Here is an 18,266-nt window from a genome sequence, read left to right as displayed (position 1 = left end):
CACAGTTTTATTACCTACAGCCTAACTTTTACAAAGCATTGGTGTGTCTAAGGGACAGGCGATGTTTAAGGTGGATTAAAGAGCTTTCCTCCAGCATGCAGGAACCGCAGTGTAAAATGCAGCTGACACCATCCAGGGCTCCCCGACATCAGCCACATCGCTGACAGGAACCGCAGCGCAGCAAAGCCAAGGGGGACAAAGCCCTGAGCCTCGTTGTATGCCTGGGGTGGGCTCACGGCTCCGATCCCGCATCCAGGAGTGAACAGCAAATCATTCCTCTGTCAACGAAGTCTTTAATTTTGCCATCGTCTTTGTAAATGAGGGTCAAAGTACAGAGCTCCCTTCCACCAGCCGCTGCTCTTTTCTACTTTGCTTCAAACGCAGCAACTGCAAATACCGTCTGAGATACTTAAAAATCCCAAGGGGAGGGGGGGAAAAAAAAAAAAAAAAAAAGTAGCCCAACCTACCACATTTACTACTTTCCTTTTGAGTCACATCATAAACCACTTCCCAGATGTATTCTGTAATTCAAGAATATTTTTTCCTCTAGCCAGGCTAGTTGACGGATAAAACTTAGACTTCCATGCTAATGCAGCCATGCGGCACTTCAGCGCTTTCCTCCCTTCTCGATGTTGTAGCTTATGAGGCCAGAAGAGATTCAGTCTCAGACAAAAAGATAAGTGCAACATCATGGGCTTCAAAATCACGGACTGCTGCCTTTAACTCATCGACATTCCCAGATCCCAGATTTCCAGGAAGAGCCACAGGGACAGCAGGAGGCTGCTAATGCAACGGCGGCAGAGGTCGGGCTGTTCAGCTGAACTGAACTGCGGCCATCGGGCACTTAAACACAATTTAAACTACTTGGAGCCATGCAAATTTAACTTTACCATTACTGGGGCATAACCTGCCTTTGGCTGAGCTGGATGTGGTTTCACAGAGCTCTCACTGTGCCCTCCGTCCCTGCCCCAGCGACTCCGACAGCGGGAGTTAAAACCATCCCGTTGTGCCTGGGTGACTGCGGGAAATTGTATGGGAAGGGTCCTCTCCAGAGTTCATCCCGCAGCCAGAAAGCGGCGGCATTTTGATGCAAGTCATGAAAACCTGCTATTTTTGGAGTCCTGCTTTCTTGACCCAGTCCTTGGTTCATGAACCTTCTACAGCATGGGTGAAATATCTGCAGATTATAACAACTACTTTCTTCTTTAAAACCCTAAGTTAGCATGTTATTAAAAAGAAAACTTCTGAGTGCACGGAGCCACCGCCAAATAAAGTTGGTATTTCAATACCATTTAGATATCCAGCCTGTTTAAAACTTTTCCGTCAGCTATCAGCATGAAAAAAAGTCATTTGCACCCCCCTGGTCAGATCCTATGTTAACATGGAGCCTGTAGAAAACCACAGAAAACCTCCCAAAAGTTTTCCTTGCCCTCACCTCTGCATCACACCAGGCACACAGAACCACTGCATCCGTAACCCAGCTCTAGTATAACACATTTGCAACCTTTATTTTTCTGTCTTTCAAATCTAAAACTGTCAGGATAAACAGGCATCCGGGAAATTTTGGGTTCTGCCTGGTCAGAGTGAATACAAGACCGTTCCATCCCCACATGCCTCGCTCCAGGGATGCTGCCGACTCCTGCCATGTGCCTGTCCCGGGGCACTTCATCTTAACCTGATATTAACCTTCCAGGCTCGGTTTCAGGACATTTCTCTCTGTCTCAACAAAATGAGAAAACATTGCTGGCATTCAGCGTTTCCTACCAGCTTCCCTCTGAAAATGGAAAGGAGTTTTCTCTTCCAGCTCCCCAGTCCATGCCTGGCTGCTGAACTGAATTTAGCAGCATGTGTTCAGCTTGTACAATCGCTGTTCCATGTTAAAAAAAAAAAATACCCAAAACCAAACCAGAAGAGATACATTAACTCCAAGAACACTGCTAGCTGCAGCAGTGCAGAAGGCAGGAGAGGAAAATCCTGCCCCGAAGGAAGGGCTCCTGCAGGATTTGGAAATCACTGCCGGCAAAGTATAAGACATGCACAGTCCTACCTGCGCATCCCACAAAGCGCCCCAGAGGAGATGTTTTTGCAGGAAGGTTATTCAGTGCTGGGGGTTTTCTTGCTGGCTGAGTGTTGCCCAAAGTCCTGTGTGCAGCACAAAACCCCAGCCCAGCCGGCTGAGCGCCCCAGCGCACTGTCAGGGTCCTGGATGCAGCACGGATGCTCCAAGGCTCAAGCGCCCCCTCAACCCTCAAAAGCTTGTCTTCCTGTAGGACACGTGGCCTCGCACAAGGAACACCGCTCCAGCAGGCTGCAGCAAACCCGAACTACTGCCTTCTGATTTTATTTTTCACTCCCTGATGCCTTTCCTGGGTGTAGAGCAGCCCCAAGGGCAGAACAAAGAGTGGCTGGGTCCTCCACGGCCAGTGCCCAGCCAGCCTGGCTTTGCTCCCAGCGCTACAGCCCATCCGAAAACTCTCCGTAGGAAAGATTAACACCAGTTTTGTTTGTTTGTTTTTTCAGAAGAAAAAGGACTTCGCAAAAAAAACCAAGACACCTGCACAATCCAGCCGCCCGCCTCCACATCTCCCTCAAACACCGAGGCAACGAGGAACAAAGGAATCCTTTCACCAAAACGTTTGTTAAACATTTAAGGCTCATTTTATTGAGTTTATGAGAAAACAGCTCTATCCTAACTTGCTCAAATGGGATTTCATAATCCCATAAATATTTCGGATCCTTCCAGGAAGTACCTGGAAAACTAATTTTTTAAATATATGTATTTTTATATATATGTATGTATACGTATCTATATATATAATGTATATATAGAATGTAGATATAAAAAAAATTAATATATTTAAAAGAAATGAATATACATAAACAGAAGGAAAAATATGTAAAGTGACAAAAGCATCAGCTTCTGCTGCAAGAGTAACTCTCACAGCGCATTTTTCCAATGCAACATCCCAACTAATTTGGATGCACCAAACTAGTCAACGACAGCAATTTGCTGCTGCAGCCAGGGCCCTTGGCCCTCGCTCCTTATTAAAAGCATGTAAAAAAAAAAAAAAAAAAAAAAGTGTTAGAAACCAGAGGGGTTTGGGGCAGGCAGGGTAACACAACCGCTATTTGCACAGCTGTAGGGGTGGCTGTTTGAGCCCTGCATGGGCTAAACCCGTTTTTTCGGGCAGCACAACCTCCCCTCCCGTGCCAGGCTTGCCTGACGAGCCCCACAAAGTGCCGCACATGTGGGCAAAACCCCAAACAAACTGGCAAGTGGCTTTTCAGGGGGAAAAACCAGGCTTGCAAACAAGCTGACGGGCCAGCAAAGATCCACTGAGGCAGCTCAAGCACACGGATTTTAAGGGCTATCCCCAGAAATTAGCTTACTACGCGAACACCACCGAAAAAAAGTCACTACTCGTGGATGTACTGAAGCATCTATGCAACGTGTTGTCGAAACGTGTTAAAGCCATCGAAACCCCCAGCAAACCTTGCTACAAAAATAGCCAAGTCATGGGTTTTTTGCTCCTAAAAGACAGCCATGACGCCACCAGGATGTACACTACTGACAAAACTTTTTAATGAACAACGCTTTAATGAAACCTCTTAAAAAATATCACAGCAAACTTCTGTCTCAATGGAGACTTGAGTTTGCTCAAGACCAGCCTCCTTACAGCTTTGCCCAGTGCCCGGCAGCTGTTTTGTCAGTGATGGCAAATTACAGGTCTGGGTTTTATTAAAAAAAACAAAACCCAAAAAACAAAACCCAAAAAAAACAACCAAAAAAAGGGGGGGGGGGGGGGGGGAAGGTGTTCTTTGAATTTAAGGGATTAATTTTGCTATAAATTGTTATAGCTGCACATGAACAGCATGTCTTGCAAAGTTGTAAGGAGCAGCAAAACAACAAAAAAATGTATCAGTTCAGAAAGATAACACATTCAAATAATTTGCCCTGCAGCTCATCCAAGCCAGCATACAGTACAGGCTAGAGTTGCACACCGAAGTCCTATTTCTGTGCAAGGTTACAAACTATTAACAGATTTCAAGGAAAGCTAATTAGTACTATCATTTACTGTAATGAGAAAGGAAGTTGTTATTGCATGACAGATGGTATTTGTTTTATATCACATGCAAGATAAGCAAAAATCACATAAAAGCTTAGCCAGCCAAACAGGTAGTCGCATGAGATCCACATCCTGATTTGAATCCTTCCCACACCCCTGAAAAGACACCACAACCAAGTTCAACACTAATTTTTTTCTAAAATCTACTGACCATAAACATTCCAGTACTGTTATCCTACGTTAGCTAATGAAAGGTGATATTTAGCAAAAATAAGAAAACTAACAAGCACACCAACTGCATTCCAGCTTTGTAAGTTTCATCACCTTCCTTGTTTTGTAAAATGAAACTAGAGGTTTGATACTGCTCGCCAAAAATCGCAGAGGAATGTAATGGAGAAATCTATTCAATTCACAAGACGACGCTAATTCCACATGTCCCTCTTCCCCATCCAATGAGTCTCCGCCGTCATGCCGTAGCCCGCCAGGATGCCCGCGATGCCACCAAACGCGCTGTCAGATGAGGTGTCCCCTTATCCCTGTGTAACATCCCGCTTCGCAGCTCCAGCGGTTCCCGTCCCAACGCAGCACCATTACAGTGCAAGTGGAAATAACTCAAGGGGTACTAATCTTCAGCTACAGAATCAATGACTCTCCGGAACATAAAAATAATTACATACGCACACATACAGATACACACCATTTCTGGAAAATGCCAAGTTTACAAAGAAAAGTGAAAAAAAAAAAAACTAACCCGAAATTGCTCACCCTAGGCAATCTGCAGTTTGCCTCCGCTCTCCTCCATTTTGATCAGTGGAGAATGCAACTATATTTATCCCCCTGTAAACATTCTCTGCACCACGTATGATGCAACTACAAAGGGCAGACAATATTTTGCAAATATAAAAAAAAAAATTCTGTGACTCAATTCCAGCTGAATCTATATCACAGAAGAGGGGAGGGAGCAAGCAGGATAATTGTGGTCTCAATCTAAAGGGGTTTTATCTTTTGCCAGGTAAATGCATTTTAAAAAAAAATTAAAAATTAACTACATCAAAACCAACATGCACACTGATTTCTGCCTTCCACCTCTCTTTAACCCCCTACCTCATAAAGTGTCCATGGAGAGGGACATCAAGGGAAGCAGCTTCCCAGGCAGCATCTATTTTCCTCTCGGTATTTAAGAGAGGGTACACGTTAAACCATTACTTCTGAAAAAAACATATATGCAACCATAAAAAGAGAGCCTGTGTTTCATAGAAGACCTCATACACAATTACTGATTAATTATATGCGGGTTTAGAAAAGATTCAGAAGGGCTGTGGGGGCAGATGGGGGGAGGTGAAGGAAAAAAAAAAAGCCAAGAGTGAAAAATATGAAATTAGACACGGTGAGAACACACACACGTACCTGCTGGGGGATGCCATCGCCTCTACATTTTACACCCCGATTGCTCCGTTTTACCATCATTGCCACCACCAGCCTCCAGATCGGTGCTGGCTGCCCCGTGTCCCAGCTGGCTGCTGCCGAGCCAGCGGCTTCCCCCCATGTGTGATTCAGTCTCCTTGAGGGATGTGCTGCATTGTACCGGGTGAGTCATCCCAGAGGTATTCTGCATATTACAGCCCTGGCCGGACCATTACTCATTCCCAACATCCTCCGTCTGGGGAGAGCACAAGCGCTCACACCGCAAAGATCCTCGCTTCCCCACCCCGGTTACAGGCAAGAAAAAAAAAAATTAAAAAAAATTTCAACACAACCACCATAAACTAATAACGGGGGCATTTAGCAGCAGCTGACGGAGCAAACATGCTGCCGAGAGATTGCACCAGAGCGGCGGGCACGCCGCCCGCTCACCCAGGACTGCAAACAGGTCCAAAGTTGAGCGCGGGCGTCATCGCCTCCGGCAACCCCGGCTGCACTTTATTCCCCAAAAGCTGCTAACGCAGCGCTGGGACCAAGGGTCCAAACCACCCCACGGGCTTGCAGGAAGCACTCTGCCTCCCGACGGCCCAATCTCCATCACAGCTTTTAACGGTGTTTTAAACACTTCCATTTTGCAACAAATTGATATTTATAAGCATCAGCTATAGGTCTTCGTATCCCATATACCTCTGCAGGCTGCCCACCCAACCCAAGCGCCAACATAGCAACATCCCTACCCACGAGCTTCATTTCGGGGGGTTGGTCTCAAAAACTTGCGGCTCAAACACCTTCACACCCGCTTTCACTCCTCGCTCAGCCAGGGTGTCCCCCCCCTCCAAAGTTATATGATCATCCCTAAATGCCCTCTCATTATTATTTTTTTTTAAAGCAGAAATGTTGCTCAAGAGCTGCCTCGGCACCGATGACAAGAATAAAAATTGTGACACTGGGGCTCTAAAAGCAGCTTCTAAAAATACTTGCCCAGTTTCTGAACTGATCTATGCTGATGATTAGACAGGAGGGAGGAAGACAGCTAATTTAAGTTTAGTTTCCAGGCTCAGCTGCTTCTGCCTTCCTTAAATCCAAGCTGTTTTAACCTCGATTTGGGGCAAAAAAAAATAAATTCCTTTTTCCCCAGGATGGAGAAAAGCGGCCAAGGTGATGCTTCCTGCAAGCATCCTTTAGGGAAGCTGCATCCCCATTCTGCAGACATCACCACCCCAAAATCACACACACTCTTGAAAACATCAAGCCTGGACGACAGAAACGCTGAGCTCGAACCCACCAAGGCTTGATCCCAGCTTCCGTGCGCAGACACCAGGCTGCACGGAGGATGCCGAGGACATCCCAAACCACCAGGACAGCAGCAGTTGTTTGCTGTAGGCACCTATCTGCAGCTTCCCTGGATTTTGTCAGGACAACGGAATCAAGCTACAGTCTGCACTGCAGGGAACGTGCAGCATTTTAAGTTTGTTGTAGTGGGACCAAGGGACAGCTGCTGTCACCCTATTTCAGTACACAGCATTAAAAGGTCCTGAATTTAACGGGCAAAGGGTACTCCATTCAGGCAGGAATGCATTTGTGACCACTGGGTAACTCCTCAGCCAGGCAGAGCACCAATGCTATACAAGTAACTAAAAAAAGTCTGGGGGTTTGGGTTGTTGGCTTGTTTTGGGTTTTTTTTGTTGGTGGTTTTGTTTTTTTTTAATCGCACACCACCAGTTCACAACTCACCCTACCCAGATGTGCCAGGATGCGCTGCCTTGCTTTCCTCTTGCTTTTCCTCCCAAATGCTTGACACAGCACCCACCAGCTCTGTCCTCAGCTGTCTCCAGCCAGAAGTCAGCACACATCCAAAGCAACATCAGCTGGAAAAATGGAAGACCTGGTGCTTTTCACTGCAAGTCCAGTTTCTAAAGTTTTTCTCCCAAGGGATGGGGGAAGATGAAATTAGTCTCCCAGTGTAAGACAAAACTATCTTTGAATAAGCTGTGTTGTAATCATGTTTTTGAAACAGTTTGAGTGGTTACATCTCCCCAAAGCTTCCCTGCCTTGCCCTGGCCCCACAGCTCAGCCCGGCGCTGTCCTCTCAGACTCGGGACCGCGTGCCGACAGAAGGCGGCACACAGAGGAGCAGCATTAACAAACCCGCTTCCAGCAGCACACCTCAAGAGCAGTTTACACAGAAAAGCCACCACGCTGTAAAGCTAACACAGGTCCACAGGGCAGCCTGGCTCACGCAACGGGGCCGAGCCACGACTTGGGTATTTTCCGCAAAGCTGCCGGTGTGCCAGGATGGGGAGCAGGCAGGGAGACACCCTGCCTGTGGAAACGCCAGACACAGAAAAGCCCTCTGTTATAAATGTTACTGCATGCTCAATCCATACAGATGCAAATAAAGCCCTGGCCTTCTGTCTACACCAAGAGTTTGTTGCATCAGTCAGAAAGAACCACCACCTCACTCAGCTGGCTTCAAGCCTTGCTCCCCAAGGGTTTTCTCCTACGGGAAGTAGATACCAAGTCACCGGAGAGCCGTGAACATCAGCCAAATCACTGCTTGGGTTCTCGCTTTTGCAAAGGTTCTTTAAACTTAAGGCTAAGCAAACATCAGCTCCAGGGTTGGCAAGGCTACCGCATTATTATTTTTTAATTATTATAATTATTTTCCCCCATAAATACTGCCCTGTCCAGTACACCTTAGCACAGCCATCCCTACCAGCTTGGTGCTACAGTGAAATACCCTCCAAAGCTTCCGTGCATCTCTTAGCTTGGGCAGGTGAGCGGCTGCTCCAGTACACGACCATTTCCCCCCGTTTCCAGCAGGATGCAGGCTGCTACTGGGTTTTGCCATTAGGATTCTACAGTAAACATTGCAACTGGAGAACCAACAAGGCAGCAGATCTGCTTTTCACTGCCTGCCAGCCAGCTACAAGCACGGTTCAAAGAGCTGAGACCGGTTGGAGCAACAGGAGCTCGTTTTCATTGTAGCTGCTGGAGTATCCGTGATGAAGAGAATGAAATTCAGTCACCTCATTGATGCCAGTCATATTAATGGGCTGAACTTCTGCAGCACAAAATTAACGGCGTGCACTGGACCAAGCCCTGACAGCTTGTGCACCAGATGTGAACCAGAAGCAAAAAGATGTTTCAGCATGTAACTGCAGTGCAGTGTAGGTTCCCAAGCACCTGCAGCCCCAGGTCTGTATAGCACACTCCAAACCTTGTAGCATCTCATCATCTGGGAACACCAGGCAACCTACGTCAGGTGTTGTGTTCAAGATTTGTTACAGCAATATTGCCTTAACATTGCTTAATGTGCCTTCTCAGGGGTAAAGAAGGATGCCTGTCTCAGTTTTGGTTTTGTTTTTTAATTTAAAAACCAACCAACCAAAAAAACCCCCAACAACCCAAAACCCCAAAGAAAAGACTTTACAGACTTTTTCAGTGTAGCTTTTTACCCAGCACTTCAGACACCCCTTTCATTCATGCTGTCCTTGTTACTCAGAGTTTTCTCAAGTACAGTGTTCATTCAAGTCACGTTGTAAGGAAGAGCTGGAAGTAGAGCAGAAATAGGAAAAAGGAGAGAAAAGCTGATCCTTAGGAATGACTTCAACCTTTCTGTGATATGCTTGGGGCTGCTGAATATTCAGGAGCACTACAATGCTCCTCCCTCCCTCCCATTACCATGCTTTCCCTATTTTCCATGAAACTGGGAGGAGGGCTCTGCCATGCAGCACACCTCTGCTAGCACAAAGGCAAGGCAGCACTAATGGTCCGGCTGAATAGCGCTTCAGCCGCTGAGGAGTCCACGGGGGGATGGATGGTCCCTAAAAGCCCATGGGGGAGCAGGTCTGGTCAAGGCACAGCTCGATTCTGCTTCTGCCCTTCTCTATCAAGACTTCACACTGACGTTAACCATCACTGAGCACGGTGCTTTCCTAACACAAACGCACCCCCAGTACATCAGTAAAACCAAAGAAAGAGGAAAGCTGCAGTATTTAATCCCCTTCAGACACCATCCTCTCTCAAACAGAGGATGCATTCTTCCTCCCCTTTGCAGTTGTCTCCAGCAAGCTGGGAGCCACCAGCAGGGTGGGAGCATCTCACCATTAACACCCAGCAGCAATCGCTTTGCAGCTCTGGGCCCAGGCTGGGGGGCACCATCCCAGCTGGCCTGGCACAGGCATCCCTTTGGCACCCAGCCGTTACACGCAGTACAATCCCAGGTCCTAGCAAGGGCACAACCCACTTATAAATTACAGAGATGCTAAGCGAGCCTGGCGAGCTGGAGGCACCGCTTCTTTGCCATCAAACCGTGCGAACCAAGGCAACTCTCCATGTCTTGGTTTAAAGAGTCCATCTCCAGGTGCAACAACCATTTTTCTTTTTTGGGTGTTTTAAAGCTTAGCCCTCGGACAGACGTGTCATTCTCATAGATGAATGGACCTTTGTACATATGGATGACAATAAAAAACCACCCCAGCACAGACGGGTATTTCCATCCAGGATGCAGGAAGGTTCTGTGTGGAGGCCATGTGGATTCAATTTTCCTGCAGACAGATCAAAGGAAAGCTGCTGAAAGCGACTTACTTGACTCCAAATAAACATCCATGACCAGAAAAGAGGTTACACAAATGACATGCACCCAGCTCCTCCACGCCGGAAAAGCCTCGTGTGTTTTTCTTCTAATTAAATCCTTCCTCCATAGCTCCTAATTGATACCTGAACAAACAGCTGTAATACACTCCAGGAAATCTATCCCTGTACTTCACTTTACTCACGTGACATGGAATTGATCATCACAGAAGCAGGCTGCATATTTTAACTTTCTTGATAAAAAAAAGTTGGTTACAAAAAAAAAAAAAAAGCTAGTAAAAACCCAAGACCTTCCTCCTCCCTTTTTTCCATGCTTAAATTCTTAGCTCAAAGGGAGATGCTTTTGATGTCCTGCCTCCCCACGGTTTACATCTGAATTTGTGTTTTTCTTGCACTGGTTATCAATACCTCCTAGGCTGGCCAGACAGCAGAGCTCACCGCCTCTTTCAAGTCACCTGCCCGAAGGGCTCCTGGCCTCCACGAGCCACGATCAATCACTGCCACGAACGGATCTGCACCTCTGACCTCCAGAAAACCCATCGCTTGCAACGTATGTTGAAGAGCTTGATTTAGGAACAACCAGCCAAGTAAAACTTCTGTTTCAACTTTAGACTGCTGAGTCTCACAGATGCTTTATTCCGTTCACCTGCAAAAGATCGAGTGATGAAGGATCCACAACATCCCCCTGAAAATATACACATTTTTTTAAAATGTGCATCTTCAACTTCTAACCACTGCCATCTTTGCTTTCCCTTTCCGTAGGGTAAATTTTTTTCCCATGCAAGTACACTCAGACTAATTACGTGTATCCCAGACAAATATATCCAGTTTCTTGCCTTCTCCAATTTCTTCTTTCTAGATTTCAAATCATCCTTTTCTCTTTGATGGCTGTCGTTATCTTTCGCAAAGCCCTCATACCAGGGCTCCATACCCCACGCTAAAAGCGCCTGCGAAGGCAGCAAGGTACAGCAGACCAGAGGCAAGCCCCACGCCAGGATAACCTTTATTTCTAAATCCACTGAAAACCTGCATTAAACCGTGCTGACCAGCTCCAAGTCGAGACTCAAGCTGACGCTGACTGCACCTCGTTCAGCCTGGGTTTTTTTCAGCAAAACCCCGTTTTGCTGGGGGCTGACTGAAGCTAACCAGCTTAAATTTTCAAGATCACTTTGCTTCTCCTGTAAGCGTTAGTAAAACATTATCTTGCCCTTAAAATGTACCTTGTCCAGCTCTTTCCAGCGCTCTTAGGAACAAGCCGCTATTTTATAGATTTATAGGAAGATGATTAATGCTTATGATTCTGCTTTCATTTTTAGTAGCGCAGGAATTATTTTATGGTTCATTCAGGATAGCAATCCTCGCTGCCTGCCTCTTTTGGAGGACAGAAATGACAGGGGACAGGCATCCCCCCCCCCCCCATGCCTCCCCCAAGGCAGGACACCCAGCACCAACTCCTATTCAGCTTTCCAGCGTTATTACCCAAGTCCCGCAGCAGCCAGAGATTTCCCACCGCCGCCTTCGGTTTCATCCCCCGGGCTCTCCCTCGCTCTCCCTGCGGCCAGCTTTCCTGTTTACAGCCCTGCCGGCGCAGAGCTGAAGGGCTTTGGAAAAACCACAAACAAACAAGCGTTTCCTCAAGCCGCGGCAGTTGCGTGCCTCTTCCTACAACTGTCCTTCGCCCGGTCACAGAAGCGTCGCTTGCCTCTCGGGGCTTTATTTCCTAGGCTCCACTTCAACAGGCAGATCTGTTAAGCGCTAGAAGACAGGGCAGTGTGAAGTGCCCACTGAACAGATCACGGGCAAGAGCGATCTTGTTTGCATACGGCGGCGAAGCCAGTCGGGGGTGATCTCCTCAGGTTCATCCTATATTCTCATTCCGACATTTAAGGGCGAGTTGTTCGACGTGCTGCACGCTCGTGTTGCCATGCCAATTCCTTCCAAAAAGGTTCAGTTTTGGGCATGTCTGCCGAGGGACAGCGGCGTCCTCTTGCATATCTGAAGGTGACTGAAGCCTCCCATGATCTCTCCTTTTTGCAGCAGAGATGGTGAAGGAGCTTCTCACCGTTTCCATCAGGGGTTTTGGTGCATTCGATATCAGCCGGCAGCTGCAATCTCAAACCTTCTGGGTTTATCAAGGAATACCACGACACCAATGCTCCAATGCAAGACCAAAAAATTGCTAGGCTTAGAAAATACCTACTAACAGCTTATGAGTGTCTATTCGTTTAATAGCCCACAACACTCCACCTAAAAACATCAAGAAGTGACTACTGAAGCAACATTATCCTCTTGCTGGAGATTTGTGGAAAGCAGGCATATACCTTTTGTCTTTGGGCAAAGCCCCGTCTATACTATACACTGCCCACCCCCAATAAACTCAGGTAACGTCCGGAAGGGAGGAAGAAGCAAGATACACCCAGATTTCCCCCCACACACCTTCCCACTTGTTTGCCACCGTCTCAAGCCGCGTTACCACCACTCTGCGCATGTTCAGTGGGTGATAATGCAACCGCAAGTGTTTATCTCAGTCCAAAATGGCTTATTTTTTGATTCCTCCCCTTGAACTCAGATTTAACTGGGGTTTTAATTCCCGTTTACCAAAGATGCAAAATCAACAGGAGCTGCACAATTAGCCTCCAACACCCCATCTACAAACAGTTTTCTTTTTCCTTAAGGCGGTTTCATCCGGTTATATTAGTTTCTGGCTTCCCTGCCTCGGATTTACCTCCTCTGCTGCCATGTCCACTCATACCTTGGAGCAGGAGACATTTTAGAAAGGGAGAGATGGGTCCCTGCTGCATCTGTGCAAAGGGAGGGCAGCTCTGCACCCAGCACCCCAGTGGGATGTTTTGCCTCCCGGTCAAGACAGCAGCAGAAGCACAATGTGCCCAGACTGCCCTGCAAGGCCTTGTTGTCTGCTAGAAATTAATATTCAGAGAAAACAGTGATGGCGTTTCAGCGTGCTAAGGGAGAGGAATACGCGTGCGCTGCCCTAAAGCAAGCCGAATACACGCTTTGCTAAACAATTCACACCGTGATGGGAAATCACAAGTTGTCAAGTTGTCTGCAAATAGAAACACCAACACCAAACAACCAACACCACCACCAAAAACACCCCAACAAAACAATACCCAAAACACCAACAAAAATGACACCACCAATAAAAACACCCGCCCAACCCTTTCTGAGTCAGACCAAGTGCTATTTCCAATATTAATTTTGCAAGGTGGGGCAAGGGGCAATTCAAAAGATTATGCCTTGAAGGACCCACAAGCTGCTTTTTCAGGCAGGGATGCCTTTTGATTAGCGCTACCACCGTGATGAGGCAGGTGCCCAACCCGTGTTTCCTCCAGCATGGGGACAGTCCTGGAGAAGCCACCACGCCGGCGCTGTGAAGACACTGTGGATATTGATGCAATCCAGCAGCAGCGTTGAGTTACGGGCGGTGTAACACACACAGCTTCAGCTGATTCGGTGACAGAGTCAGACTATGACAGCTCCATCCGAAACAGAAAGCCAAGGTGGGAAAGCCAGCTCCTCATCCCAACCCAGCGCTCTCCCTTGGAGATGCGTGGTCGATGCATGCCATCATTTTTGAGGTACAAGGGAGAAACCACATCCTTGCTTCAGCCTGTCCAGATGCGCTGGGGCTGTAATGAGTCCATGGAGAATTTGGGAGTTGAGTCCCCATCCACCACACGCATGCATGCACAATTTAGGAGGAATGTATTTAAATGCCTGGATTTAATCCACGTATTTAAAGACTGAACTTGAGTTTAGCTAAAAGTAAGAGAAGTTTGTAGCCATTACTGAAAAGCTTGCCTCCATCCTGCTGTAACGAGCCAAGGCAAGAGCTGGACGTAGAGAACGGGCACCTCTCCCTTGACTAACGGCCAACACTCACCTAATAAATTAGGTGGAAATCCGTAGCTGCCTCAAAACCAGCTCCAGACGTAGCAGCATCCCTCTTTTAGGAGTCTAGCTAACACTGGGACAGGAGACCTCCAGATGCACTTACGACCAAATAAGTGAAGTTTAGCTGAAACAATGCTTCGCCAAAACCAACACAAAGATAGTGACCTCTGCAATTCGGTGCTACTTGCAGATGTCCTAAAGGATGCCATTGACTAAGTCATACAAAAGGTACTTTAACCCCTGGCAGTGGTTCATCTTGATATTTTTTCCTAGCAAAAAGCCTTATTACTGAGGGAGACTTTGCTACTATTTGCAGGAAAATTCAGAAGAGAGCAAGTAGATACTAATTTGTTAAAGAGACAGATAAACATGTACAGGAAATACTTCTATGAAGGTCCTGATCCTCTGAAGATTAATAATCTACAGTACTGGAGACAAAACCATGACACTGAGGAAATAAGTGAACTATAAAAACAGGAAGAAGTGGAAGTTTATTTTTTTTTTCATGTTATTTTGAGGGAGTATTTGTTTTTCTGAAGCTTAAGATACCGGCAAAAGCATCCATCTGCAGGTCACACTATTCTCTACGCAACAGCAGCTGCAGAGAGTTTCCTCACTGGGGTCCCCAGAGCTGTCAGCCCAGGGAGGCCATCCTGCACACTACGGCTTAGCTGCCTCCCCAGCCAACATTGTTATTCCGTTTTCACATCATTTAAAGTCATTACAAGTCACTGAAAGGGCTGTCACTGCGTGGACAATGTTCTGTAGGTGATAGCAATAAATCAAGTTATTTTGCTGTTGCGTTTCCACCCCACAGCCACAGGACAAAGGCACTCCCTCCAGTAAGTGTTTCGGTTGATTTACTGTAATACTTGATATTAACAGAGTACTTGTTGGAAACAAAGAGTTTTGCCACAAATGAGCTATCAAGAAAAGCTGTTCTGGTTGGGTTTTGCTCAAACAAAAATAAAACTGCCCCCGCCATGAATTACGGTCCCTCCAAGCAGGCAGTGGGGATGCGCTGGGGCCAACCACCCCCTCTGCAGCGACCTGGTGGCACAGGATTTGCAGACCACTGCAAGCCACCAAAGCTGAGCAGAGACCAACGCTTTTTCCAGAGGCACCAACCTTCCTTGCTATCCCGAAAACGTCTCCTGCCAGCTCGTGGTGGCATTGCAAGGAGCCCTCGGACTCGTGTCACATCTTATACATGCATTGCCTTACTCAAGTGAGTCAAGCTGAGGCACAGCGCTGCCCAGGGGTCTTCTGCTGTTAAAGGAGGTGGCAAGAGTAGGCAACAGGGACACCACATCAAACTGTCCTCATCATCCAAGAACCTTTTGAAGCAACTCCTCCACTTCTGTCTTGCAAAAGCCTGCAAGAAATGCAGATCTTTCCCACTGCAGCCCACGCTACACACATGTACTGAATGCCACCCCTAAGAGCTGAATCCAGCTCACACCTGTCTGCAGAATCCCCAGAGCACAGAAAGCCATCGGTGCAGGAATTCAGTTTAACTTCACCTGAAAAAAGAGCTTAAATATTTATGCTTCTACTAAGTTCTCATCACTTCGCTCTTTAGTGCCATTATTAGTTGAATTATTTTTGTCCACTGGAAGTGATCCATGTGGACTAGGGCATTCATCAGTTAGGAAATATAATTAAATTTCCACGTTGGTTACCATACGTTAGTTAACTATGGGGTAGGGGGTGAGGGAAAGATCTACATTTAAAAAAAGCAAGTGCAATACCATCAACCCAGCTCGGATTTGACTTCTACCACAACTGCAACGTAGCTATGTGTGCACTTACTTCATGGAACGTTTGTATAAATATTTAAAAATCTATATATTGTATCAAATAGTAAGCATTTGCTATTGGACTGACACAGAATATACCAAGCCACATTTTTCCGTTTTTAAACGTAGCAGCTAGGGCAGTGACCAGCTCTTACCAGCATGGTCAATTAAATTGCAGTAAAACCAGGGAAGCCAAGATCTGACTCTGAAATGTACAGATTTCAGTTTACACAAATTATTCCTGTCCAGAGAAACTCTGCTACAGCAGCACAGAGTGCATCGCCACGCTCCCCGATGACGAGGGACAAGCAAAGGTCTGTGCTCAAAAGCTCACCTGAGCCAGCCCGGCCAGCTCGTGGGTCCCTGCCTTATGCCAATCCACATCCCCTTTCCAAGCGATTACTCACATTAAAATCCTGCCGAATTGCTGCACATCCAAGCAGACCAGCTGTTAATATTTTCTAATTCTTGTTCTTGTCTCCCACGTGTATTAGCGTACCAGGCTTTGGTGCGCTGAAATTTTTAACACCACCTCATAGCTCCTCGTGTTAAGTGACGGCATTGGTAATTAAACAACTTGCATCAATTACAAGGAGAAATTGGAATAATAATAACCGACACAGACAGAGCCCTTGAGCACTGGCTTCTAGGAAATCGCTATCAAGAGCACCGTTACAGTTCACGCTCTCCGGCTAATTAAGCGATTGAGGCAGCAGTGAGATGCTGCACCCGCACATGGTGCTCGCCAAAGCTCCCCATGCTTTGCACCCTGACATGTCACTCCAAAATGTAATTTCAACACTGAAATGACACCCAGGTATTCCAGCTTCATCCCTGTTTTGCTCTAGATTAAGGAATGAGCTACCAAAAAAAAAAAAAAAAAGCAAAAAAGAAGACAGTATTTCCACAAAAATACCAAACTTTGCTATACCAAACACTGATTCCTGCCATTACAGAAGTTCATCAAGTGAGAGCCAATTAGCAAAATACAACAGGCTATTTCCCTCCATCATCTGCCCAGAGAGACTTTCAGAAGTCACAGCTTGGCTCTTCAAGCCCTCTTCTTCAATGCATATGAAAATACCACAAAGTAACAAAAAAAGCACAATAAATGACGGGTGCTTCGTCCGAAGGAGCCTGCCAAGCGCTGGCCGCCGTGGCTGCGGAGCACGCAGTGCGCCGGGACAGCTGTACGCCAGCTGATGCCGAAGGCCTTGGACATTTCATCTGGGGCATCTTGTGGCTTCTTGGCTTCCTGCAGCATGGGGTGGTTTTGCCTTTTCCATTAAATCGACCAGAGTTTGAGGTCCATGGGTACTTCAGCAGGTCAGAGATGCATGCCGATGACAACAGAAATAAAATAAAAAAATAGTAATTAAAAAAAATCATAATAGAGAAAAAAAATATCCATGGCACTTGACTATGGACTCTTCCTGCCAACCAAGGTAGCAATGGGAAAGGCCGGGCTCTGGTGCCAGGGACCTTGGACGCCCATCATGCCTATGATGACCAGCTGTTGCCAGTATGGAGGATGGTACGAGGACAATTCCAAAAATCCCACTCCTGGATAGTGCTCGGGACTTCCTCGTGACCCTCTGCCAAGCAAGCAGCACTGTGAGCTCGCAGCGGCTCCTCGCCTGCTCTCCCGAAATGCTGCTGTGAAATGGGCACGGACGGCTCTGACGAGCCCGGCGGCGCCCACACCATCTCCACATCGCAGATTTTATTAACTTTAACTTGCTAATAGCCCGCAACACAAAAACCCACATCCACAGGCTGCTGAAGGTGCTATAGCCCATTTAGATTTGTAGGGCTAAAATTAAGCTTTTCCTTTGATACAAAGTAATTTTCGGTCGGTGCCCTGGTGCTTGTTCAGGCAGGCTTTCCATTCACCTGGGGCAAGCACGCTCTTCAAGCTTAATTAGGTCGTATCCCAGTCTAAAGAATTTAACAGTTAATTGAAACATCACGCCTAGCTACGGTGCACTCTGCATATCTCTCGTGCTTCGTTGTAGTGGAAGTCCAAGGGTGGGAGAGCAGCTTGGGGTGGGGAGAAGCTTGAATTTTAGCCAAAAGGAAGAACACGTTCAGCACACTGCCTGGGCTAAAGTCATCACAATAAAAATCCACTCTGCCACAATCCCGCTCCGTGACACGGGCAGACTCATTTAGACGCGATCCGTAACACTGAGGAGTGCTGAACGGCAAAAAGCATTCACAAAACTGGAGCCATCGCCACGGGTAACGAAAGCCGAGGCCATGAAAGCCCTGCGTGATGCTCGGACGCTGCCGTGCACATCCGCACCGACCCGCCGAAGGAGCCCGCTGCAACCGGAGGCACGGCCTTGCAGGGACTGCCGGCTGTCTTCCAGCTACCTCCCAGTCACTGAACACATGGGAAATATCTTCTTAAATACATAATCATATATTGCTTATTTATGACTTAGGTATTACTTATTATATATGA

The 18,266-nt window shown here is 46.9% G+C and overlaps 1 protein-coding gene across 3 annotated transcripts in view; it reads right to left on the bottom strand.

Moving 5' to 3' along the window:
- The window catches only part of SPRED2 (sprouty related EVH1 domain containing 2), a 65,641-nt gene that overhangs the window by 32,134 nt on the left and 15,241 nt on the right, over positions 1–18,266 (bottom strand). Inside the window, exon 1 of one of the 3 annotated variants that reach the window (XM_040598215.1) lies at positions 5,475–6,331. The exons of 1 other annotated variant lie outside the window; for it this stretch is intronic. In XM_040598215.1, the coding sequence (XP_040454149.1) occupies positions 5,475–5,534 (60 nt within the window). In that variant the 5' untranslated portion in view covers positions 5,535–6,331. Of the gene's footprint in view, positions 1–5,474; positions 6,332–18,266 lie in introns of those variants that run through there. One more of the 3 variants, XM_040598214.1, reaches the window with a different exon arrangement.

This window comes from Falco naumanni, chromosome 6, assembly GCF_017639655.2.
Source record: "Falco naumanni isolate bFalNau1 chromosome 6, bFalNau1.pat, whole genome shotgun sequence".
NCBI classification, from domain to species: domain Eukaryota; kingdom Metazoa; phylum Chordata; class Aves; order Falconiformes; family Falconidae; genus Falco; species Falco naumanni.
This window is presented reverse-complemented; position numbering and strand designations above follow the sequence as displayed.